This window comes from Myxocyprinus asiaticus, chromosome 21, assembly GCF_019703515.2.
Source record: "Myxocyprinus asiaticus isolate MX2 ecotype Aquarium Trade chromosome 21, UBuf_Myxa_2, whole genome shotgun sequence".
Classification (NCBI taxonomy): Eukaryota; Metazoa; Chordata; class Actinopteri; order Cypriniformes; family Catostomidae; genus Myxocyprinus; species Myxocyprinus asiaticus.
Window position 1 is genome coordinate 36,585,839 of NC_059364.1, and position 27,629 is coordinate 36,613,467.

The 27,629-nt window shown below is 37.4% G+C and overlaps 2 protein-coding genes across 4 annotated transcripts in view; one reads left to right on the forward strand and one right to left on the reverse strand.

The window, feature by feature from the left end:
• LOC127412165 (pleckstrin homology domain-containing family H member 2-like) overlaps positions 1–25,252 on the reverse strand; it is a 66,614-nt gene extending 41,362 nt beyond the window's left edge. The window contains exons 1-3 of the mRNA XM_051648309.1: positions 25,105–25,252; positions 22,620–22,742; positions 160–222 (exon numbers count right to left, since the gene is read on the reverse strand). Of these exons, the coding sequence (XP_051504269.1) occupies positions 160–222; positions 22,620–22,724 (168 nt within the window). The 5' untranslated portion in view covers positions 22,725–22,742; positions 25,105–25,252. The remainder of the gene's footprint in view (positions 1–159; positions 223–22,619; positions 22,743–25,104) is intronic.
• A 674-nt stretch (positions 25,253–25,926) lies between these two features.
• LOC127412164 (thyroid adenoma-associated protein homolog) overlaps positions 25,927–27,629 on the forward strand; it is a 128,706-nt gene continuing 127,003 nt past the window's right edge. For 2 of the 3 annotated variants that reach the window (XM_051648306.1, XM_051648308.1), the window contains exon 1: positions 25,927–26,020. The gene's annotated coding sequence lies outside the window, so the exon portion shown is untranslated. The remainder of the gene's footprint in view (positions 26,021–27,629) is intronic. The other variant, XM_051648307.1, reaches the window with a different exon arrangement.

Consider the following 27,629-nt stretch of genomic DNA (forward strand, 5'->3'; position numbering starts at 1 on the left):
TAAAATGGTTACAAATTGCACTAAAATATTTAGTAAATAATTTAGCTAAAAATCAAAATTGAATCGAATTGTTGTCAAATACTTAGATATCTGATCAATATTAATACTTTATATTTGATCAAAACACTGAGCACCTGCAAGATTTTTTTCAGTATTTACCTGCTGGTTTGCTTCATACGCTCGATGCTCTGTTTCCAACATCTGCGTCTCCAACTGCTGCATCTGAACAAGAACAAGAGGTAAGAGTGAGATTGTGTTTGTGAGCACATGAGAGTGATTGAGAGAATTATGATTATGAGACTAAGCTGCTTCACGTTCCCTGAAATCTACCATTCTGCTGAATTACTGACAGGCCGACATTTCTGCATTTATTTAAATTTGTTAACCTTTCTGTCTGGCGCTACTTACTCAGCAACCTCCGCGATACAGGTTCTGTTCCCATGGAAACCAGGAAGCAATCGCATGCACATAAATAATGTTGGGCATGATTTGGAGGTTTGTGTATTTACTCTAAAATTTAATTTTTACTCTACTAACAGTTAGGTTTAAGGTTGGGGTTTGGATTAGAGGGTAGTTTTAGTAAAATATACATTGCTGTTGACTGTATTAAATCATTTACAACTCTGTGGACATTTCACCTGGAAAATGGGGCTCATACTTGGCCATTCAACAACACTTCTAGCTTCAGCCACAGGGGGCAGTGGTTCGAGTTTTGGTAGGCAACGGCCAATTTCAACTGAAGAACTTTTAATTCACAGTGCGATCAGTCTGGTAAATCAATATTAGGGTTGGGAACTGAGAATCGGTTCTTGTCCAGAACCGGTCCCATTCTTTACAAAATACAGGAATCGTATGATCTGCATGATTTTCGATTCCGTTAACGGTTCCTCTGCGTGAATTTTCCGCCGATATGGATGAAACACTGTACTAAAATACTCTGAAGCCCCGTTCACACCGCCAGCGACATCGCACGAAACAGCGACACCATCCCATTAATTTTCTTTTCTCCCTTTCTTTTTTATTTTTTTGTGGATTTTCTCCCCAATTTGGAATGCCCAATTCCCAATGCGCTCTAAGTCCTTGTGGTGGCATAGTGACTCGCCTCAATCCAGGAGGCGGAGGACGAATCTCAGTTGCCTCTGCGTCTGAGACCGTCAATCCGCGCATCTTATCACGTGGCTTGTTGAGCGCGTTACCGTGGAGACCTATCGTGCATCACGCTTCACGCTATTCTTCACAGCATCCATGCACAACTCACCACGCACCCCATGAGAGCGAGAACCACATGACAGCGACCACGATGAGGTTAACCCAACCTGACTCTACCCACCCTAGCAACCAGGCCATTTGGTTGCTTAGGAAGCCTGAATGGAGTCACTCAGCCCACCCTGGATTCGAACCTGTACTCCAGGTGAGGTAGTCAGCATCTTTACTTGCTGAGCTACCCAGGCCCCCCATCCCATTCATTTTCAATGAGAGTACAGCAACTTCCAGCAACACGAGCTGTCGCGACTATTGGCGACAGACATTGCAGTGGGGAGCGACAAGACAAGTTGAGAAAATGTCAACTTTATGCAAATGACGAGCGACATTCGCAAGCGACTACCAATCAGAATGAAGACAGAGGAGCTCACGTCATCCATCTCCAGGCAGGGTGAGTGTGAGATACTGGAGTCGACTCAAATGCAGGCAAGTTGGAGAAGTTAAAAGTTTCTGTGAGTGATTTTACTGTTCTGTATCATCTGTCTGTAACCAAATCCATGTATATGGCCTAATAAAATGATGCGTGGAAAACCGTGTCGGCATTCTGAGTGAGTTTGATTCATATACTGATAAAACATTAATCTTGTTTTATGATATGATGCATTAAGCACTGCTGCAGATTATATAAAATGCTCACCCCTGCACAATGAGCATTTTTAGAGGCTGGTTCCTTGTCAAATTAGAATTATATCTTAGTTTTATCGGCGGTATCATCTGTAAATAGCATTTCAAACACTACTATGGCCAATTGTGCAGTCCACCAATAACGTTACAGCGGTGGCAGAAGTAGGAACGCCCACCAGCGACACAGAAAGTCTAGCGACATACTGCCTGCGGTGTGAAAGGGGCTTAATGGTGTTTCTAGCAATGCATTTCAGCAGCAGCGCTGCCCTCTACTGACTTAAAACACACAAAAGAATGACTCTTATGAGCCGGTTCCTTTTAATCTACAGCATGAAACATAAGTCGCTTCCAGTCTAGTCCGGTATAGTCACTGATAACACAGTCTAAACTGTCTCTGGAACTGTTACCGTTATGCCATGTGACTTTAGACCTGTGAGACGTTAATCAAGCAGTGCCGTTACTGACTGGTTGTTCAAGTGACAATGTTTAATTAAAGATACACAAGTTTTATAATACAAGGAATTTTTTATAAAAAAAATGTAAATGAATGAAATATGTCATTTTAAATATAGACTAGTTAGGATCAATTATTGGATTGTATTTATGTCTCTAAAAAGTCAGCAAACACACCTTTTACAAGAACTGTATGAAATGTATTTCCGATTTGTTATATCTGCTCTGTAGAAATCTACTCATCATCTCATCATTTGGCAACAGACTGCAGAGGACAGTAAATCCAAAATTTCTCATTTTCAAATAATTCTTTCTCAAAAGTACTAAAAGAATTACTGGAATCGTTACCAGAACCGTTAAGGAACCAGAAACATTAAGAGGAGTTGGAACCGGAATCGTTAAATTCCTTACGATTCCCACCCCTAATCAATATTTTGTCAAAATTTACACTGGCAGCCAAAAGTTTGGAATAATGTACAAATTTTGCAGTTTCGGAAGGAAATTGGTACTTTAATTCACCAAAGTGGCAATCAACTGATCACAAAGTATAGTCAGGACATTACTGATGTAAAGAACAGCACCATCACTATTTGAAAAAAGTAATGTTTGATCAAATCTAGACAGGCCCCATTTCCAGCAGCCATCACTTCAACACCTTCTCCTTGAGTAATCATGCTAAATTGATAATTTGGTACTAGAAAATCACTTGCCATTATATCAAACACAGTTGAAAACTATTTGGTTCATTAAATTAAGCTTAACATTGTCTTTGTGTTTGTTTTTGAGTTGCCACTGTATGCAATAGACTGGCATGTCTTAAGTCAATATTAGGTCAAAAATGGCAAAAAAGAAACAGCTTTCTCTAGAAACTCATCAGTCAATCATTGTTTTGAGGAATGAAGGCTATACAATGCTTGAAATTGCCAAAAAACTGAAGATTTCATACAAAGGCGTACACTACAGTCTTCAAAGACAAAGGACAACTGGCTGTAACAAGGACAGAAAGAGATGTGGAAGGCCAGATGTACAACTAAACAAGAGGATGAGTACATCAGAGTCTCTAGTTTGAGAAATAGACGCCTCACATGTCCTCAGCTGACAGCTTCATTGAATTCTACCCGCTCAACACCAGTTTCATTTACAACAGTAAAGAGAAGACTCAGGGGTGCAGGCCTTATGAAGAATTGCAAAGAAAAAGCCACTTTTGAAACAGAAAAACAAAAAGAAAAGGTTAGAGTGGGCAAAGAAACACAGACATTGGACAACAGATAATTGGAAAAGAGTGTTATGGATCTTAACCCCATTGAGCTTTTGTGGGATCAGCTAGACTGTAAGGTGTGTGAGAAGTGCCCGACAAGACAGAAACATCTATGGCAAGTGCTACAGGAAGTGTGGGGTGAAATGTCACCTGAGTATCTGGACAAACTGACAGCTAGAATGCCAAGGATCTGCAAAGCTGTCATTGCTACACGTGGAGGATTTTTTGATGAGAACTCTTTGAAGTAGTTTAAGAAGTTCTGAAAAAAAAATTCAAATTGTAATAGTAATTTTTCACATTATTAATGTCCTGACTATACATTATGATCAGTTGAATGCCACTTTGTTGAATAAAAGTACCAATTTCGTTCCATAGAGCAAAATCTGTACATTATTCCAAACTTTTGGCCGCCAGTGTAGTTAAGACTAAAATTGGGTCTCTAAGCCTATGTTCTGTCATGAGACAGATTTAGAGAAAAACAGAGCGTGCAATTCTGATAATCCACAACTGACTTGGTAAAAAAAAAATTTATCAGTATCAGTGTTGCTGTATTTACTTTGCCTTTGAAAGGCAGTAAGTAAGTCTTGGTTGGGCTGGTTGTGTAAAATCCTTTGATTCAGCATGAATGGTTTTCTTCTTTATTAAATAGGAATTCCCCTCATTGCATGACATTGTAAGAAATGCTAAATGTTAGCTTAGAAAAACATTTTTTACCATGCTATATTACTGTTAGATTCCCCAAAGAGAATACATTTCAAATGCTTCAGGTCTTTTATATTTCTGTTTTGGATGGAAAAGCCTCAATTCCTCTTGACATTTAGGGTGTTCGAAAACTGTCCAATAAAAGAGTCCTGAAGTTATGTTGCATTGGGATGAGCAACATTTTAAAATGTCTACACTATATTTTATTTGCTGTCACAATTATTGTTGTGTGTTTATATAAAACAAGATTTCTGTGGTAAATCAGAGTTAATGATTCAAAATGCTGACCATTTTGTTAATGTCTACTGTCATCACATTTTGTGAAATTTCAGGCAGTTTTGACCAATGTATTCCCAGTCTTCATATTTTATTGTTCTTCTGTACTTGCCAATCACACACATATGCATCTCACACATTCTGTGGCTTAGTTGTGGCCAGTAACCAGACTGGAGTTTGCTGAAGTAGTCTAGGAGATCTTACATACACTGGAACAAAAGGCCAAGAAAGCTTGATCTGCAACCACAGAATACAGTGAGGTCTTGTGTATGTCTTTCCAGCACTATTAAAATCTTCACACTGTCCTCCATTCACACCATCTGATTTGACCCTTTGATAAGACCCACCCCCGCTAAAGCTACTTGATTTTGATCAGGGGTGTCTCAGCTGTCTCAGTTGTTGGAGATCTGTCACACAGCAACTAACAATGGAATAGATTAAACAATTGCCTCTGATATTTCACCACAATTCCCAGTCAAATGAAACTCGCTAAAGTAAGAACAGGAGTACTATATGAACTACTGCATTCAGCTATTGCTCATGCAGTGCACTGGCAAAGTTTAGCAAACACCTATTAAAACCTACACACAGGACTGCAGAAGCTGTCTGTGGTGTTCATGTGTGTACTGTATGGTGTGTGTGTGTGTGTGTGTCATAATCTAGAATAGTGTGGTTGTTTCTGCTTTGGCAGGAGTTTCCATCAACAACCTGTTTCTCTTCAGAGAGTTCCCAAAGGAGAACAGTAAAATATGACCTAACACATCACTAATAGTTGTTGGTGCTACACTAATATTTTCCACTGTACGCAATTCAAAACTGTTTTTATGTATTTGTGAGTGTGTCTATGTGACTTAATGATGTTAAAGCTCTGATATTTCTAACATTCTTCTTTACAAGTTTTCAGTTTGCCTCATTGACAAAACTATCCTCCTTATAATCATTTGAAATAGTTTAGTCCAAGTACTCCTTTTCTGCTCTAGTTCTCTTGTCACATTTGGTTGGATTTGGTAATGGTACATCAGTCGGAGCTCCATTAATTATGTAAATGTCAGATTATCTGTTGGAAGGTAAAAAGATTCACAAAGACTCTGGTTAGATTTCCATAAATCCAACGATTAAAGACAGGCAGTATTCAAGGGTGCCTTCCTGTTTTACTGGGCTAGTGGACTAGACCAAAGGGTGTGTCCCAAAAGCACACCGAGCATGCTCAGAAAGCTATGTTCGGAATGTAATATAGTTTACAAATTATGAACAAACGATGAAATAAAAAATGAAACAAATAATGCTGTTTACATTTTTAGCAGTTTTACTGCAGACTATTGTTAAAGGGATAGTTCACCTAAAAATTAAAATTCTCTCATCATTTACTCACCCTCATTCCACCCCAGATGACTTTCTTTCTTCTGCTGAACTCAAACAAAGTTTTTTAGAAGAATATTTCAGCTCTGTAGGTCCATACAATGCAAGTGAATGGTGACCAAAACTTTTTCTCACCCACACCTATCATATCACTTCTGAAGACATGGATTAAACCACTGGAGTCTTATGAATTACTATTATGCTGCCTTCATGTGCTTTTTTGAACTTCAAAATTTTGGTCACCATTCACTTGCATTGTGAGTACCTACAGAGCTGAGATATTGTATTTGTCACATGACCTCGTCAAATTACATGTTTAATTCAGCATGCAACGTACAGTGATCATCTAACCAGTAAAAAAAAATGAAACAAATTTGGACTAATAATGAATTTACTTATGTCAGTCTGTTCAAATATTGAGTCAAGAAAGAGATCACAGTTGATGTAACTTCCAATTCATCCATCATACTTGAAATGGAAGGTCAAGTTGAGCACATTGCATAATGAGATACACAATTACATTTTGGCATATGTAGTAGGTATTCTATGCATACAGAAAATTTGCATACTGTGCACAGAATACATTTTATGTAGTACGTTACATCCTTACACAAACAGCCACTATCCCCGCATACTATTCATACACATGGTTAATGTGTAACTACAGGTATATTCATACCACAATCACTACACAGATGCACATACACACTGACAGGTACAGAAACACAAGTACACACCCAGCCCCATTTGTGGCCCAAGTCAGGCTGTAAGCTGCCACTGCCTGAACAGTACAGATATGCAATAGAAAGGAATAAATAGCAGCGTAATTACAGACCTTCCTAACAGCTGCATAAACTCAATTAAATTTAGGCCACTTCAGCCACAGGCTGGAATTTTGAACATCTGTTTTTGCCTAAAGTGCACTAGTGAATCTGTCCTGGTGAAGAGATATGGCTTTCAAGACTTTCTTTTTCCTGAAACGAGCTCAGTAGATGTTCAGGTTACACTTATGGCAATTTTCCACTGCACGTTACGGTTCGACTCGACTCTGCTCGCTTTACTTTTCTGAGCTTGCTTTTCCACTGCAGTTTAGTGCCGCCTCAACATGGGTGGGATTATAGGCTGATCGTCATAGTTGCGCCGCCTCTACTGCCGTGACATCATCTTAAAGGTGACACAAACATTACTGACCATAAACAATAACACGACCGCTAGCTTTTAGCTACTAGCTAATTGTGCTACATAAAGCAGTTGTTGCATGGTGATTTTACACAAGTGTAACAGTTAAATTGGCCTGGTTGTTTTAGAAGCAAGCTTTCCAGTAGCTGGTCAACTAAATAAATTGAAGCTTTCAAGCAGAATATAGAGTTAACGTAACAAAACGTACCATCCTCCATCATGGACTCCAACAACACCGAGTCCAGGGCACTCTCCCTCCCATTGCTCGCCGGTCTATTGCCATAGATAGCGTCCATTTGGTCGAACCACTTCCACTTTCTTCTGTTTGAACCACTCCAGCTGTTGTGGTCCTTGATGGTTCTGTAGTCACTTAAGTTTTTTTAACTTTTCCATACACTGTTGGTAGGTCCGGTGGTAGCTGTGTGCGGCCAACAGCTGAGACACTTCCTGAAAGAGTTTTTTGTTTCGCATCGTTTCGTTTGTCGGAAAAAAATGATCAGGTACCAGGTACTACCCACAGTTGAAAACCCCCAAAAAGCGAGAAGAGTCGAGTCGAGCTGTACCGTGCAGTGGAAAAGCCCCATTAGTCTCAGCCTCAGATGGCACTTCCACAGTCTCACTGGCTGTCTGATGCATGTTGCATTCAAAAATGGCAAAAGCTGTCTGTAATCACCAGTTCCAATCTGACTGACTGGCGCTTGGTTATGAAGTTAACAAAGGTTTGCAAAGTACCGGGTTGATATATTGAGCACTTTAGAGGAAGAACTAATAACTTTTTCAGGTTCAAGTTTTCCAGGTTATAGTGGCTTCTTTGGGTGTGTCTCAATCAGCTTCCTAGCTCCCTATGTCAAGAATCAGTATAACGGAACACGAATTTGGGCACTGGCAAGGGTGTTCATCCAATGAACATTAGGAGACTTTTGGCTCAATTACCTGCGACATGATAATAAGTTTGCACACTTAAGCACAGCTGTTATTAATCAACACCATCGCTGTATAAATGATACTATCGTTCACTTTCTTGGAGATATTGAAACTTACAGTGTTATTATGAATGATAAATTACATTAAATAAAGAAATACAAATATAAAGGAGTGTATTTTAAACCTACTTTTAAAAACTCTAATATTTAAAAGATTGTTCCCCTTTCATGGTCATTACGGATGAAAGACATTACAAACAACATCTCTTTTAAAGAGAAAATAAGGCTTTGACATCATATATTTACACTTGAGAAACTTCAGAAGACCTGATTACGTTTCCGGTAAGGGAACATAGTGAGCAACGATGCTCCCTGGTTTTTCCGGTGCATTGTGGGATTTTTAAGGGAGCGAATGTTTCAGTGCACTGGAAAGATTTTGCGATTGAGACAGCCCTTAAAATGACTGACTCCCTGATCAGTGCCCTGACTACTGAACTAGGGAGTTGATTGAGACGCACCCTTTGAAAGAAGTTCAGTGTTTTGTTTGAGGTGCTTGGTCAGAAAGAACTTTCCTTTCTAAGTGGGCAATTCTTGACTAGAATAAGCTGCAAACTGGAACTGACTTTATGCCAATAGTGAAAAGTCTGGCTAAACAAGAAGTTTAAAGCCAGTTCATCTGTACAATTTGGCAACAGATACATTGTTGGATCAGAGACAAACTCTCCACAATGTAGAAAAAATATGGAAAGCTTGCACATGTAGCCTGTTTCTTTTAAACTCAATCAGAGGAAACTCCACCCGACCTTAACTATGTAGTTTTTATTTTATTTTTAGCTTTATTATTATTATTTTTTTGTGGCTGTGCTTTAAAAGGGATACATTTAGAAACTAACTTTTCGAAGAGGGTTGTAGTGCATCATCACTTTAAAGCACTGTTTTTTACTGCCATCAAACTATTGCATTCTAAATCCTTCTTAGTAAAATTTCAAGAAGATTACTATTGGAATTTAAAATGCTTGCTGTTAGTAATGGTATTGTTATGCATAATCATGATAGGACCATGATAGGTTTGTGCAATTAAAGGTTAGTCTATCGTTATTTAGCCTTTATAGTTATTTAGATTTATTTGTCTGAATATCAGTTAACCGGGAACCGCTTAGCATCCATATAATAAGAGACATGTCTGATCGGTGTTGGTGGCCAAAACCAGCCTAATCATACAGGGCTTTCTTAAAGGAATATTCCGGGTTCAATACAAGTTAAGCTCAATCAACAGCATTTGTGGCATAATACTGATTACCACAAACAATTATTTTGAATTGTTCCTCCTTTTCTTTAAAACAAAGCAAAAATCAAGGTTACAAATGGAAGTGAATGAGGCCAATTTTTGGAAGGTTCAAAAAGGCAGAAATGTGAAGCTTATAATTTTATAAAAGCACTTACATTAATTCTTCTGTTAAAACTTGTGTATTATATGAGCTGTAAAGTTGTTTAAAGGAGCAATATGTAACATTGACATCAAGCGTTTAAAATGAATACTGCAGTTCAAATTCAAAATATTGGATAGAGTTGCCTCCCCTGCCCCCTCCTCCCCAGACTCAAAGCTCACACGGGTTGCCAGGTTGAGGACACGCAACAGGAATGAGCAAACTGACAATGGCAAGCAGCGAGCCTTACATGTGGATTTTTATAACTCTGTCAATATTAGCTAGATGTATTGCTGGCTTCCATGGCTGCAGAGCGCTGTGTTTGCCCGCTACCTTGTTTCAAATCTGGCAACCCAGGGTGTCGAAATACTATTGGGAAATGGGCAGTGGGCAGAAATTCCGGCCCGGAACGGACATTTCAAAGTAGAATATACTGGCTGTAGCATTGTTTTTGGAGAAGCCAGTATTTCAACTTAGCATGTTTCCTAAATCTCTAACATATTATGATCATTTTATGCTTTATGCTTTAAATCGTAATTTTTACAGATGTTTTATGGTTTGTTGACATTACATTGTCATGCAACAAAGTTGTAAAATTGGCTCTAACTTCACACAGAAAAGGTTATTAAGTGATTTTATCACAATAAAATCATGTTAACTCACATATTTTTTGCGTCTTGTGGCTTTGAAACAGTGAGAATTTTAACATTTACGGATTGGCCCCATTCACTTCCATTGTGAGTATCTCACTGTAACCCAGATTTTTGCCTTTTTTTTTAAAGGAGGGGCAAGTCAAAATAAATTTTTGTGGTAATCAACATTATGCCACAAATGCTGTCAATTGAGCTTAACTTGTATTGAACCTGGAAAATTTCTTTAAGACCAACTAGTTACTAATTATTCAGACAACCTAGCTATTTTGAAAATATTTGGTTTGGCGCATATCTAACACCAACCTCCACTATCATCATTATTCAGCAAATAGACATGTTGCTTCCGAAAGTTGATATACCCTGAAATCAACTTGAGACATAGGTTTTTAACCTGTGGGAACCAGGAAGTAATTGTGTTTACATAAACAATGCTGAGCGCAATTTGGAGGGTGCATTTTGGCACTCAGTAAGTTTTTAGCTGGCTCTTATTCATCCCATTATTACCAGTGGTTTTGGAGTTTATACTGACAAAATAAATAATTTTAAATGTATATCTAAAAAGTGTTATTCATGTCTTTGTGTAAAAAATTTTAATTAGTAAAAACTTACTGAGTGCATCTTTAATAAAATATGCATTCCTGTTGACTGTATTATAACTAAAAATACAACTCGCTTTGGTGCCACCTTGTGGACATTTCCAGGTGTATCTGTCTGCGTCCTGCAAGACGACAAGGGGTTCTTCTTATTTCAGAAATTGTGCATCCTTGTTTCCTTTCTTTGCTTCCTTTCCTCGTTTCCTAGCTCCACACTCTTAGGAAACAAGGAAAGGAAATGAGGACGGAGGAATCGAAGCAAGATGTATTTGTTTTTCTCTCCCCTTTTCTCCCCCAAGTACTCGTGGTGGCATAGTGACTTGCCTCAATCTCAGCTGCCTCCGTCAATACGCGCATCTTATCACGTGGCTTGTTGAGCACGTTACCGTGGAGACGTAGCGCGTGTGGAGGCTCACACTATTCTCTGCGGCATCCACGCACATCTCACCACGAGCCCCACCAAGAGCGAGAACCGCACATTATAGCGACCACGAGGAGGTTACCCCATGTGACTCTACCCTCCCTAGCAACCGGGCCAATTTTGTTGCTTAGGAGACCTGGCTGGAGTCACTCAGCACGCCCTGGATTCGAACTCGTGACTTCAGGGGTGGTAAATCTGCGTCAATACTCGCTGAGCTACCCAGGCCCCCACAGGATGTATCTGTAAAATGAAATGTCCTTGCTCACTCAAGTATGACTTCAGAATGCGTTTTTGCGCAGCTGCAGTACCTCGTCGTGCTTGCTGTTATGTTATTAAAACTTTATTTATTAATATATTCAAAATAAATCCAAATAATTCAAGATGCACTGTTGAAGCATGTGACAGTTATGGTTTATTTAAACTGTAAAGGTGAAACATGAATTAAAACTATTGAACCAGATGTAAAAGGGGAGGAGAATTTAAGCGTGTGTCAGTTGCTTCGACCAAAAAGTCTTCCCCATAGGATGCTCCTGTGCTTCCTCACTCAAGCGTCCACGGTAATATTCCTCCGTCCTCGATCCTTGCGGTGCAATTAGAGAATTGATACGTCCTTAATGATGGCGGACTTTGATCAGGTTTCGGATCACAGGCTCAAGGATGGAGAAGTAAGAAATGAGGATGCACAATTTAAGAAATGAGAACCACCCAAGGAACACCAATACATGGAACACCCACTTCAAATAATGCCCCCCTTGGATCACAAAGTGATTAAATTGGCTGAAAGGACTTTTAAAATTCTATGCAATTGCTATATGATACATGTTATCTTATTTATGTAAATATGAAAAAGAAAGACTTATTAACTATATATCACATTTCATATTATTAAACAGCCGATAAAAATGGTGAAACTGAACATTTCACTGTTCTCTTTTTTTCCCAGTTAGCTCACAAGCTAACTGGTTAGCCTATTAGCTTAGCATCTTCTTCTCCTCTTCATTTTCATCACGTTTCTCCTCACTGTCGCCACCTAGTGGTATGGCATTATGACTGTATTTAATATAAATTTTACGCTGTGGTATATTTAATAATTTTTCAAACTTTTCATTTTTTAAGCTTTGTGGTTAAAGTTAGATAGAGGGGTAAGGTTATGGTCAGGTTTAGGGATAGGTGTAGTTGTTGGGTTGCTGTGGGACTCCAAATAAACACAACTGTGTATGAATGTGACATCTGTTGAAAGACTTCAGAATTTTGACGGTTACTTGAAGGGGGCATAACTTGCAGTGGGCATGCCTTGTAGTAGTCTTTCAGGAGGGGCAGTGGTGGCTCAGTGGTTAAGGCTCTGGGTTACTGATCAGAAGGTCAGAGGTTCAAGCCCCAGCACCACCAAGATGCCACTGTTGGGCCCTTGAGCAGGGCCCTTAAGCAAGGCCCTTGACCCCATCTGCTCCAGGGGTGCTGTATCATGGCTGACCCTGCACTCTGACCCCAGCTTAGCTGGGATATGTGAAAAAAAGAATTTCACTGTATATGTGCAAATGTATAATGTGTGAAAAAAAAAATATATATAATTAATTAATTAATTAAGGATGCCTGTAGTAGACTTGCAGACAGATCCATCTCAACATTTCACCCGAACAACACTTCCATTTTTGGTCACTGGGGAGGCAGTTGTTTGAATTTCGGTAAGCACAGACCAATTTCAGCAGCAGAAATTTGACCTTCTGTTGCCAAATTCAGTGTGATCGGTCTGTCATTATTATATATATATAAAAAAGATTCATTTATAGATACTTTTTTATTTTACATCTGCAAACTCCACATTTTTCATCAACATCTACAATTTCACCCCCACTTCTCCACCCCATATGGTCCTGGCTACAGTCAGCCTTCCATTCCATGCATTCCATCCTCAGCCTTCTGTGGCTGGCCCGCCCTGCACCCCTCATCCAGCCTCCCTTCATCAAGCCAGCTCACAAAGCCTGTCTGTGTGACACCCCTCACTACACCATGGCTCCAAATTCCCCAGCATCACCCTGCCTCTGGTCTCACATTCCACTCATCTGTGTCCTACACACTCAGGAGAAACAGAAGCATGCCACAGATGGAAGCCACAGATAAACTTAACACGGGACTCAATTCTATGAATAACCAGAAATGGATGAAATTCCAAAGTATGCAGAATTAATCCAGACAATTCTGGTTTGGGCCCTTGGGGGGCGGGATCACTGTAATATCTCAACTAGACAGCAATGAGATTAAATGGAGAGCTTTAGAGACTTCTGCTTGAGTGTCCTGCTTCTCAGCAATTGGAGAAGCAAAGCGCTAACCTGATACAGACTCCTACTTTGCACGATGTGCTTTCAGTGTGAGAAAATTAGCATGTATTTGACTTTTTTTTTTAATGTGTCTTTGAGGCACCCTTTTAAACTGTAAATATTCTTGCTGTAAAAGTTTAAAAGAGAAAATATCCTATAAACACTGACAATGGCTTCACAGGCTCCTTCGTGAAATATTTTGAGGATTGCTGACAGTGAAAGTTCATTACCTACTTTCTTAGCATGATGAGTAAATGCTGTCCAATGCCTGGCTGGTTCATTAAAACTACAAAACAGGAAGTAAACTAGACATTTCGCCAAAAAAAAAAAAAAAAAACAAACAAAAAAAAAAAATCACATTTGGAGAAGATTATGGGAAGCTGATGCATGTCCATGTAACATGTCCAGGGACAATATTTATATGAATGTATAAGGGAAAGTGTATATTTTAGACCCTGTAACTGGTTACCAATTTTTAAAAGTATTTCATTATTTATAATGATCTTTTTGCATTCACTAGTTAATTTTTAATGGTTCTGTGGTGTGACAAAGTATTTAATGTAGTCTCTCAATTCATATTGAGCCATAAAAGTTGCACGAATTAAAATGAATTAGCAAAATGCTGTTTAAAAAGGTTTTAGGTGAAGCATGGACCTGTTTCATGTTGCGTCACTCACTGTATGACTGCACCGCCATACTGCTGCTTAATTACCAGAGCCAAATTGTAGTTTTTCTTTCAATACAGTTTAATCTTTTAAGTGACACGGCTTCATTTAGCCAAAGTCAAGCAGTGACGAAAGGGGGAGAGCAGGGATAAAAACATGTGTGGGTCTTTGTTCATTTATTTAGACATGTCAGTTATCTGTACACGTGTCAATTATATTTATAACATCATTGATTCGGATACAATTAAACTGGAAATGGACATAGGACGATGTTATTCATAACACCCAGACTGTATAAAGGTATGCGATAATTGTAACATGTTGTAATAAATAAAAAAGCACTATGATGTGAATATATAGTGTATATTTAATGTGTATATACTAATATTAGTCAATAAACAACACATCATAAGATCTTGAAGCACAGACTGTATTCACACCGCCAGACTACAATGTAAACATATTATTCTTATTCACTAATATGTCTCGGTTGCTTTCTGTGTATTCTTCATGATTTAAAGCAGCTCTTACATTCATACAGACGGGATCATCACAGACATTTTGTAATGTTGTGACCAAATCAGAGCAGAAAACAACACAAACATTTGTTACTTCTGAATGAGAGATGTTTACAGTGATGTACCGATAGGCATGTGCACTCGCGGGTCACACATCACACTTGCCGGCGTACAGAGATGAATCGTGGATAAAATATATTTAAAAGTCGAATTTGGCAATATTTGTGACTTCAGACCTGTATACACCTTTCCTGGGAGTTGGCATGGATCAAAAGCATTTTTTGACGTTTTTCTTTATTGTTTTACGGGTGTTTTTCCATTCACCACCATGGACCCTTTTCACACTTCCGCGTTCGCGAAGCGGAAGTAGTCATAGTTGAGTAAACTATGGTGGTGATCGTGAAGAACAGTAATAACCAGTGCCACTACAGTGTTCCTATTTGCACAAATTCTAAAAGAAAACGTCTGGATTTGTGTGTCCATGTATTTCCAAAAGATGCTAAACTTTGTATGAGCTCGGTGGGTCCAGGCAATTAAATGCAAAGAGGATAACTTCGTTATTAAACAAGGAAGCACTTTCGTCTGTGGACAGTATTTTCAAGATGAGGACTTAAAGCAGTCGCTCACAGTTGGAATTGTGAAACGCTTTAAAATCTGAGCTGTACCATGATGGTTTCAATGGAATGATTACACATCACAATCGACACGAGAGTGTGTGTTTGACAGGGTTAGAAGTCGGATGGAGAGGGACATGGGTCTCTCCACTCCTTCACACCCTGTGTCGCCCCCCCCATCAGGAATTAATTTCACAGTAAGTACAACTCACAGATTTGTTAACTGTGCCCTTTTTTTTGCAATTTATGGTGACAGATTTGTAGATCGTAAATATGTGCCTGCTAATTGAACACACAACCTCTCAATAATAATCTATTTTTATTGATTTACCTTCGTATTTATGCAGATAACCCTCGAAAGCAACTTGTAACCTTTGCTGAATTTAGATTGAACCATTGATGGCCGATGTGGTCAGGGTCTCCAAACGTAAATGCAGGCAAAACTTTTAAGGAGTGTGAAAACACACACCTCGGCAGCGGCCATAGTTGCATTAGGGAATTTAAGCAACAGCTGCAGACGGGACGGCTACGGTGACCGGAAGTAAACTGATCAACCGTCGTATCCAAGAAACAAAAAAATCATTAAGCTGTTATCCTACAGGACGGTGGAACAGAGCATTCAATCATTCAAGTACAAAAATGTCAATGAAAACAGCAAATGAATGGTTGCTTTTAGTGTTACATGATAACATACAGTCAGAAGAAAAGTTTTTATTCTTGTCTAAAACCTTATTATTATTATTATTATTATTAATATTATAGATTTTTTTATTTTATTCAAAGTGTACATTTAACATACTGTATGTTTGAGGAGAATGTGTAGGTTCCTTACTGTGCTGACTTCACAGCATCTCTTATAAAACATTACATTTTCCTACCTAATTTGTCACGTACTCTCGACTATGGCAAAGTAGCGATTCTCCCGTAGTAGACAGTTATAGTACAACGTCAGGAAGAAGCGAATTCCAAGTTGCGCATGCGCACAAGAACATAGAACGCCGTAGCCATCCTGTTGGCAGCTGTTGTTTAAAGTCCCTATTTATCCAACTATGACGACTTGCGCTTTGCGAACGCGGAAGTGTGAAAAGCCAAATGGGTTTGGCTCAAATATACTCAGATTCAGAGAAAATGCAGTGTTAAAATTAAGTAACTACAAAATTCTCACAAAAATTCATAGCCATATATTTGGCAATGGTGTTGGCATAGTTACTGCATATTGCTTTTTTGGGGTATAGCGTATCCAGGACATATCAACTACCCATATTTGTGTGTGTTTTTATCTGCATTTTATATGTTAACTTCCTGTATAGCACACACTGTGTTTACAAACCCAGGCATTTCCTCCCTCGGGAGTCTCAGCGATTAAAGGATAGTTTGTTTTGCCACTCTATTCGTCTGTCTTTCTCCTCTTGTTTTACTCCCTCTCTTTCCCCTTCACTCTCTTATACATTCTTATCCTTCCTATTGGGCACACTTTGTCACTTTCTCCATCTTGTGTCTTAGTCTTTCCCCTTCCTCCTCCTCTGATAAGCAGTGTCGAGTTCCACAGCTCCGATCGCTTCCTCAAACCAGTGTTTCTCAATTGGCCCATCACCCAAAAATGGATCACTGGTCTGTTCTGACAAGGTCGCGGACAGCAGGGAGAAACACAATGCTAAATACAAATAATAAAATGCAATTTAACAATCATGTATAGTTATGATAGCAAAATAAATAGGCTTATCGATCTTCAAAAGGTAGGAGACAACACTTCTGATCTCTTTTGTTTTTGCCATCAAAAGGCTGTACACTAGTAAAAAAAATCTTGTTGTTTCAATTTAAAAAAGTAAGCTGTCAACTTAAGAGGTAAAGCTGTTTAAACAGAACATAAAGCTGACTTAACTCAATATAACACAATGTCTTTTAAAGTAATCTTGACTTTCTTAGTGTAATTGTAATTAAGTTCGAATTGAATATAGAAGTTAAATTATTATATTGTCATGTAATATTATTGATAACTATATAAGAAGTTAGGGCCATCCCATTGTCAGAGGAAAAATAAACTGCTACTTGATGGAAAATTCCCAGTTGAAACATCTGATCCCTCTATCACAAGGGTTCTTAAACTTTCTCGACCCAGGGCCCAAATGAGAAATTTACAAAACCGTACAGTACGCTGTAATTGCTATATCCTTTAACTTATTCACTTTTTTATAACTACAACAAATGTGATATAGACAGACTGTTACAAAAATCATTATTATTCTTTTAAAGACTGTTTAAATTTTTTTTTTTACATTTAAACATACACTCTCAAACTGTAGAAATAAAGACAAAAGATGTTGAAATTGATCAAATCAATTGCATCCATTTTGCATTATATTTTGTAACCCTGACAACCATAGTTCTGCCAAAGAATACCATAGTTACTACAAGTATTGTTAATAAACAATAAAATAAAAAAATGAATAAATAAAGATAAACAAACCTGGTGGGAACTTTTAGTCAGGAAAAGATATATAGATTCTGTAAGCATTTTACACAGTGATACCATATGAATTAAACATTTTATAGTAACAATTATTGCAGTAGCCTAACTATGGTATTTTGGCAGAAAATAAGGTTGCCATGGTAAAATGTTCATACATTTAAATAATAGTTTACACAGAACAGATAAGATGAATAAATTAGTGTCAAGCCGACCATTATTTGTCAAAACTGAACTGATGTCTTTCTATTTATTTATTTTATTTTCTCGCCTTTTCTCCCCAATTTGGTATGCCCAATTCCCAACATGCTCTAAGTCCTCGTGGTGGCGTAGTGATTCGCCTCAATCCGGGTGGCAAAGGATGAATCTCAGTTGCCTCTGAGTCTGAAACCGTCAATCCGCGCATCTTATCACGTGGCTTGTTGAGCGCATTACAGCGGAGACAGCGCGTGTGGAGGCCCACGCTATTCTCCGCGGCATCCATGCACAACTCACCATGTGCCCTACCGAGAGCGAACCACATTACAGCGAGGTGGTTACCCCATGTGACTCTACCCTCCCTAGCAACCGGGCCAATTTGGTTGCCTAGGAGACCTGGCTGGAGTCACTCAGCACGCCCTGATTTCGAACTCACGACTCCAGGGGTGGTAGTCAGCGTCAATACTCACTGAGCTACCCAGGCCCTCGATGTCTTTCTATTTATTAAGGATTGGACTATGAAAAACTTCATGACACAAAACAGTACAGAGTGTTTATTTGTAAGCAACTTACTCACTTATGCCACTTTGATAGACAGTACTCACATATTTCTGTTTATCTTCACCGCTACATCAATTCTTAACTATTTTCCTAAGTTATTTGAACTTTTTGTCTTGCTCTGACAGAATTTTCGCGGCTTTCTCCAAGCTGTGGGTGCTGCGTGAGGAGATGTTGTCTTATTATGAGCGACTCAAAACTTTGAACTTGTGCATTTAACGCTTTGATGGCGATCCTTGCTCTTTCTGATACTTTGTCATTTTTCTGTTTGGCGAGTCTGCACGGTAACAGCGGTGTGTTGTGATGTTAAGTGCAGTGACCTGTTGGCCGCATCACCTCCGCACCTGATTGAGCCTGCGACTCGCTTGATATTGCGGTGAGAGACCGAGTCTATCAAATTATATTGTGGAAAACAGCCGAAAACACGGCAGATGCAACAGCGTAAAAGAGTGCACTGAACAGAGCACATTTGCTCTTAACAATTACTTTTACTAAGGAAATAATTACAGTTATTTCAAAATACGTCGTGACCCAATATGTATGACTATACGACCCAACTTGGGACACGACCCATAGTTTAAGAAACGCTGCTCTATTATGTTTAGACTTAAGCTTGTCAAGGAGACACGCACGGACCTCAACAGCTATTCTAACTCTACATTTTGAGTTATGATAACTTAAAGGCAAAATAATTTTTTTAAGTGCATGTCCAATCAAATTCTACGGCACTTGGGCACAAATTCATCAGTGACTTAATAGAAGTTAGAGATATTTGGCAGATCCCAACCATGGTCAGGTTCCCTTAAAAAAATCTTGAACAAAAGTAAGAAAATATGACCCAGACTACATTACATTTGGGCTGAAATCAAGATTTACATGGTTTGTGCCAACCACAATGTGTTTTGTGCAGTGGATTATTAGCTGCCAACAGCATGAAACCACTGAAATTCAAAAGAAATTTAGAAAGCAAACATTCAGTACATTTGTATATTGTCAGGCCAATCGAGTACATGGTAATATTAATAAATGTTTGATTTTAAAGACATTTTAGATTATTTTTTTATGATTATGACTATTTTGATACTGTGTTGGGTTGCCAATTGATGTCCAATGAAAAAATGGCTCCCTGGTACCCAACAGATCTCCCCAGCAATTTATTTCAACTGCTCAACTGACCCAGGACCTGCAGTGACATCAAGAAAGAGGCCCTATGTAAACATTTAATGGCAGCTTTTAATTACTCCAATAAGAAAATTCATCCATGTGTTAGGCAGGGGAGGTATAATGGATTCTGCACACATACGTGAGTTCAGACACTGCCCAGTAGCTTATAACAACATGTACTGATGCAGGAATGAGAAAGAATTACAATGAGATTCTTATAGGAAGAAATCATATGCATGGCTCAGCATTATAGGGGGTCAGAGGTCGCGCTTACTGAGACTCAGGGATGAACAGAGTGTGTTGACCTATAGAGGAGTCTAATGCTAATTCTTTTGATAATTTCTTAAAGTAGAAATTATTTGTCTTGATCTTTTGAAATGAAAGAGTTAAATGAATTAAAAAGAAGTACTCTAACTTTTAAAACTCAAAAGAAAGGTCAAAAAGAACATTTATTGAAACTAATCTCCAAAAAATTTGTGTTCCATTCACTGTATAGTGAAAAAAAATAATCATTGACTATTAGAAGATAAATGTCACAGCTTGACCTCTAGATTCAATACAATACACAGAATACAAACTTCAAAGTTTCACAGTGGAGAGTAGAGTAGATTGTAAATAGTTAAAAATCCGGAATGAATTATTATTTGTAATTTCTACTTTATTATTTGGGTCATAACCTTATTTGTGTATCATAAAGGTGATAAAAATGAGAAATCTTTTAATAATCTAGTTCAGTAGTCCTCGACAGGCGGCCCGCAAACCATCTTTTTGGCCCACATGATGCTGTCATCACATAAAATTATTTAATGTGCATGAATTTTTAGGTGTCAATTTTCTAGAGCATTTTCAGTAATTCTCAGTATCGATAAACTGCTGGACTGTTTTAGAGGAAAAGAATGTTTATCCTGCAATAACAGAGTTGAGACATGTTCTCCCAAATGCTTCATTATTAGTGACTTGCGTTACTGAACTAAAAATAACTCAGAAAAGAGGGTAATCATACATGGTAATAATTTCTCAATGAAGCACTTCTGGAGCTATATTGGATCTGTCTTGTTTTGAGGGTACTGGTGTGCATGTGTGTGTGTGTGTGTGTGTGTGTGTGTGTGTGTGTGTGTTCACTAGGTAGCCAGTGTGTCATGCCAATCTTTGACAGTGACAACAGAACAGATCAGATCATCTTCTTTCTATATATGGCAATACATTTCACAAAATGTAAATTTTAATTGTACATTGCAATTTTTTTACAATGTACATGAGTGTATTCACAATTCCGACTGTGAGCGACCTCATCTTGAAAATAATGTCCACAGATGAAAGTGCTTCCTACATGTACAATGAGTGGTGCATTCTGCGGCAGTAGATGGCCTACTTGTAAAAGTGTGAATCTTAAATAATATAAAAAATAAAAATGTTTTCATTTCATTTTTGTATCACAGTTTTTTATTTTTTAAAGAACCACACTTTTAAAAGAATTCAGCTATATATCTATATATAATGTTTTAGTTTATTCTTGTTAATTACATGTGTAAATGGTGGATTAAATAGCATATAATGCATAGTCTACATGCCTTATTAATGTAAAAATAAATTCATAAAAATATGTTTTACTTAATAATAAATTAATAAAAGAGTGCTTTCATAGTCATGAGGGTTTTATGCTGTTTTTTGTCACATGACAACAGAATGGCTACCTGCATGTTGCTTATGCCACCTGGCTTTGATTTGGTGGACAAAGGTTTTTCAAATATTAATAATGTTTTAAAACAATATGGTTCCAAAATTGCTTATTTTTAAACAGATAATAATACAACTATCCAAACTGCCAACATTTGTTTTGTTTTTTTAATTTCACCTTTTAATTTAAAATGTATTTATTTGTATTTTTACTGTCTCTGGACGGTTACACCACCTAGCCTGAGATCAAATATCAGAATGACTCTGAACTCAGAAAGAAAACATGTTCATCACAGTAGAGGTGTATTCCAGTCATTGTTTAGTGTGAACCAAATTCTAACCCTAACTTAATAGATCCGGACAAAGAATGAGACAAAAATGATGTCATGCAATTGACCCATTTATTAAAAATTATAGCCCCAGAGTGTGACATCATATCCTGTTGTTGCCCATATTCATTGTGGGGTCTGAAGTAATTGTGCATAGTATAGTGTCACTGCTTTTGAATTAATTTCACATGCAAAGAGGGAGATCAGAGGCACAGCAGGAAAAATTGTCCATAAGTAAAAAAAAACTTTGCCTAACATTAAAAAGCAGAATGTCTCATAAAGTCACTTTTCCAGATCAGCACATTTTGAATTCATGTCAAAGTCCAAATGAAAAGACTAAAAAGAAAAGTTTACAGCATTGCTCAGGTTTTTATTACTCTATGAATAAACACTATGCTATAAATAAAACTTTGAGACCTAAAACTAGTACGAGTATTAAGAAGGAACATTATCACAACACTGTAAAGTTGACTACACAAAATCTAAACTTGACCTCTCCCCAAGCCGCGGCCATTTAAAGCACCAGAACGCATCTCAAATCTGTAATTCCAAGAAGATCCCAGAATGCAGCAGTCTGGAGCCCTGTGGTCAGGTGTCTGTTTATATTAACCCCTAATCTGCTCTCCCTTGAGACAGGCCAAAGAAATAGGCCATGGCACGCATGTACACACACACACTCTTTCATGGAAATGAAAACCAAACATGGAAATGAGCAAACACTTTAATAGGTAGCTTCTTTGCCTTTCCTAGAATCCCCTCTATTGAATATTTGACTGATATAAATACAGACAGGCATTAGAGGGGCCATGATACAGTAGTTACTCACAAATCATATGCCTGTTCTGTTATTACTCTTAAAAAATTGTGGTGTAGTTTTATGTACTCAGCATGCGGTCAAATGTAATGATTTTTAAAGACCAAGGAGCTACAGTGTAAAAGGCAGCTGGGGAAAAGGCACTCTATATGACAGTGAGACTGACCTTTTCTGCCGTGAGCTCCCGGATCACACTCATCTGTCCCCGGAATTTGAAGAGCAGGGCCTCGAGGGCCATATACTTCTCCTTCCATTCATCACCCTCTGCCATGCCGTCACCCCTCAGGCTCTGCCACAACACACACACACAGCATGAGACTGAAGCAGAAAGATATACATGTCCAACATGGAGTGCTGTGTATGATGAGCACTTCAAAACTTACAAAAACATCACTGACAACTCATAACCAGAAAAGTAAATGTTACTTTAGAAAATAGTAGGTAGGAGACAAACTTTTTAGACTTTGGAATGTATATTGTCCACAATGTGGAAACTGTCTTTAGCTTTACAACGATTAAAGGAATAGTTCATCCATAAATAAATAAAAAATCTGTCTGAATTTATTCACCCACATGGCATTTCAAACCCTTTCTTTCTTATGCAGAACACACATTGAGATTTTAAAATGAATATAGCAGTCCTTTATTTCAATACAAAAGCTGTTGATAGCGACTCACTTTAAAGCTTTAAAAAGTGTCATAAAAGTAGTCCACGTGACTCCTGCGTCATATTCCAAGCCTTCTGAAGGTGAGAAACGACACTGAATTTAAGTGAAAATTGTGACGTCCGTTGTGATTTTTTTAAGCATCAAAGTAAATCACTATCAACTGCCACTGGGCCCACGCTATTCATTTAAGGAACAGTTCACACAAAAATGAAAATTCTCTCATCATTTACTCACCCTCATGCCATCCCAGATGTGTATGACTTTCTTTCTTCTGCTGAACACAAACGAACATTTTTAGGAAACTTTCACACCACCACTTATGGTGCACACCAGGGTTGGTGCAACTGCTGGTGCCGCTTGTGCTCACATTGATGACGCAATCAGAGTGCGGTTCGGACCCAAATAGTATAATGTGAACAGAGACCAGCGGGAGCAGGAAACGAACTCGAGTTCGGTCCAAGCAATCGACTTAAATATTGATCTGTGTCTCATCCACACCTATCATATCGCTTCTGAAAATATGGATTTAACCACTGGAGTCTTATGGATTACTTTTATGCTGTGTTTATGTGCTTTTTGGACCTACAGAGTTGAGATATTCTTCTAAAAATCTTCATTTGTGTTCAGCAGAAGAAAGAAAGTCATACACATCTGGGATGGCATGAGGGTGAGTAAATCATGAGAGAATTTTCATTTTTGGGAGAATTTTTCATTTTGAGAGGATAAGACAAATAACCAGTGATGTGTAAAGCTTTCTGGGTTGCTTTGTTTGCTTCTGCTAGCTACTGTATATGAACAGCTTTAGACAATTTAGCTTTATTTATTTTTTTACAGGCAGGTTTCCATACCACATATCCATTACTGAGAAGCCAAAGACAACTTTCAGCGTTGCAGACAATTAAATTTTAAAAGAACAGCAGATTCAGTCTGTCTTCAAAAGACAGAGAAGTGGTTGTGGAAAACCGTTTAAGGGCTGGCCGGGGCCCTGGACAAACTGACCAACACTGTAAAAGCAAAGCTTTCCTAGACTTTACCGATTGTGAGATTTTTAATTATGACAAACACGTGTCAATTGATGTTAAGCAGGAGGCACTTGTTTAACTTTTTCTACAACTCTTTAATAAGATCTCATTATAGCATTGGCATGGACACCAAGAGAGTGCAAACATGTGTTGAGCTCAATTAAGCTTTTGAAGTAAATAAGACTGAGGGTTTGAGTCACAACCAACTTGAATGAAAACAACATGTTTTAAAGATCAACGGACTCATAATGAGGGAAAGTTCCGGATATGATGATAACAAAATCACTGAGCACATGCTGTAGATTATAAATCTAATTGAATGTAAAATGACAGAAACCGAATTGCTGAAAAACTTTTCATAAAAGACAAGACAAATCAGCATTAAAAATGTTTTTTACAGAGTTAGGAAACAATTACTGTATGTACAGGGATCAAAGACTTTCTTTGTTTTGCAAAAAAAAAAAAAAAAAACAGTTACATACAGAGGAGAGTTGTTCATACAAAGAATACATTAATATAGCAAAATAAGTGTCTCTTTATTTTCTTTCTTTTTTTTTTTTTTTGCAAAATGACTATTTTTCTCATTTATTATTTTTCATCTCATTTATAAATCAAAGGTTTAATGACAGAATAATGATATCATATATTTAGGGATGTATCAATGTCAATAAATAGAATACAAAAATAGCCAATGTTTACTTGTAAAGTTCAGACATATTAAATCGAACAATAAGTTATTTCATACAGATAAAGTGTATCATTCAACATATTTTAATAACCTTTATTTATTTATTTTTTTCAAAATGACTAAAAGGATACATTCACACATTCACAAGAAATATATGTACCTTAGTATTTATTTTTATCTAAAAAAAAAAAAAAAAAAGTCAAACCCAAGTGATAATCGTCTCTGTTATAGACAAACACTTTATAATTAATTTCTTTAAAAATACTTCCTTACCCGCCAATGAATGTTATAATGCTGCAGATTCCACTGGTTTCACACCATGATAAAAATAACATTCCGCGTTGACAGAATAGTTATTGCCCTAATGACCTAATTATAATATAAAAAGAAAGCGTTCTGCCAGCTCAAAGTTTTCTCTCCAGCATCACGGTTTGTTCAAGTGGGCGGGATCAGGGGCGTGTCTTTCACGAGCGGGTACAATCAAAGTTACTCTAGCAAGTCAGTCCACTGTCGGCTACGTTTAGAACGCTCTCAGGAGGTTATTTCCAGTCATGCCAGTGCAGCTCGTATCTACTTGAATGGGGAAAGACCACAATTTCAAAGACGGGTTGGTCAAGATTACGATCAAAGAACATATTTCAAATCAGCAATAAAATATGACAATACTGGTGTCATTAATTGTGATTCTTTACCTCATATTACGCTAAAAAAAACGCAATTTTCGCGGCTTGTATAGCTAATGCGCAGGCGCGTTCTAGAGTTGATTGACAGGTGATGTCTGAAAGGTGATTGGCTCTTTTAACTGTAAGGCGGGACTTCCTTTCTATATCTGTTGACAGTTGGGCGCTCAGAGTTCCTTGTTTGAGCGTTCCAATTTCTCCCATTCATTTCAATAGAAGTACCCGTCTCTGCTGAATGTACTCTGGTACAATCAAACCATTGTGGGTGTGGTTACGATGTTTTTGTAGGAAGGTAATGTCATGAATGATTGACTTCACTGTTGACCAATCAGACATCAGAAATATCTTGCTGTGCCGGCGCTGGCTGTGCCCAATCAACTTTGTATTGGGCGGGCTTTAATCACGACTCGGAATTGACGTGTCACACATGTGTTGTGTTGCTGTGTGGAGCCACTGTGTAGCCTACATGTAGCATTGAGCATTTTAACCGGTGTCTGCTTTATTTCAAGGTATGGCGATATGCTTTCATGCTGCGTAATGTATTTAATGAATAGTAAGAAAAGGGTTATCGGTTTAAAAGAGAATGTGGGTTTAAATGTTTGCATGAAACATTGAAGTGAATGACACTAGCTAACCGGTCCACACAAACTTATCAAAAGTGAGCTGTAGTTTACAGTTTATAAACCGAACTGTAGTTTATACAGTTTATAAACCGAACTGTAGTTTATACAGTTTATAAACCAAACTATAGTTTATATAGTTTATAAAATGAACTGTAGTTTATAGTTTATAAACCGAACTGTAGTTTATAGTTTATTGAGCTGTAGTTTATAAACAGAACTGTAGTTTATACAGTTAATAAACTGAACTGTAGTTTATAAACTGAACTGTAGTTTATACAGTTTATAAACCGAATTGTAGTTTATACAGTTTATAAACCGAACTGTAGTTTATACAGTTTATTGAGCTGTAGTTTATAAACAGAACTGTAGTTTATACAGTTTATAAACCGAACTGTAGTTTATACAGTTTATTGAGCTGTAGTTTATAAACAGAACTGTAGTTTATACAGTTTATAAACCGAACTGTAGTTTATACAGTTTATTGAGCTGTAGTTTATACAGTTTATAAACAGAACTGTAGTTTATACAGTTTATAAACCGAACTGTAGTTTATACAGTTTATAAACCGAACTGTAGTTTATACAGTTTATAAACCAAACTGTAGTTTATATAGTTTATAAAATGAACTGTAGTTTATAGTTTATAAACCAAACTGTAGTTTATACAGTTTATAAACCAAACTGTAGTTTATACAGTTTATTGAGCTGTAGTTTATAAACCGGACTGTAGTTTATACAGTTTATAAACCGAACTGTAGTTTATACAGTTTATTGAGCTGTAGTTTATAAACCGGACTGTAGTTTATACAGTTTATAAACCGAACTGTAGTTTATACAGTTTATTTTGCTGTAGTTTATAAACCGGACTGTAGTTTATACAGTTTATAAACCGAACTGTAGTTTATACAGTTTATAAACCAAACTGTAGTTTATACAGTTAATAAACTGAACTGTAGTTTATACAGTTAATAAACCGAACTGTAGTTTATACAGTTAATAAACTGAACTGTAGTTTATACAGTTTATAAACCGAATTGTAGTTTATACAGTTTATAAACCGAGCTGTAGTTTATACAGTTTATAAACCGAACTGTAGTTTATACAGTTTATAAACCGAGGTGTAGTTTATACAGTTTATAAACTGAACTGTAGTTTATACAGTTTATAAACCGAGGTGTAGTTTATACAGTTTGTAAACTGAACTGTAGTTTATACAGTTTGTAAACTGAACTGTAGTTTATACAGTTTGTAAACTGAACTGTAGTTTATACAGTTTATAAACCGAACTGTAGTGTATACAGTTTATAAACTGAACTGTAGTTTATACAGTTTATTGAACGGTAGTTTATACAGTTTATAAACTGAACTGTAGTTATTCAGTTTATAAACCGAATTGTAGTTTATACAGTTTATAAACTGAACTGTAGTTTATACAGTTTATTGAACGGTAGTTTATACAGTATATAAACTGAACTGTAGTTTATACAGTTTATTGA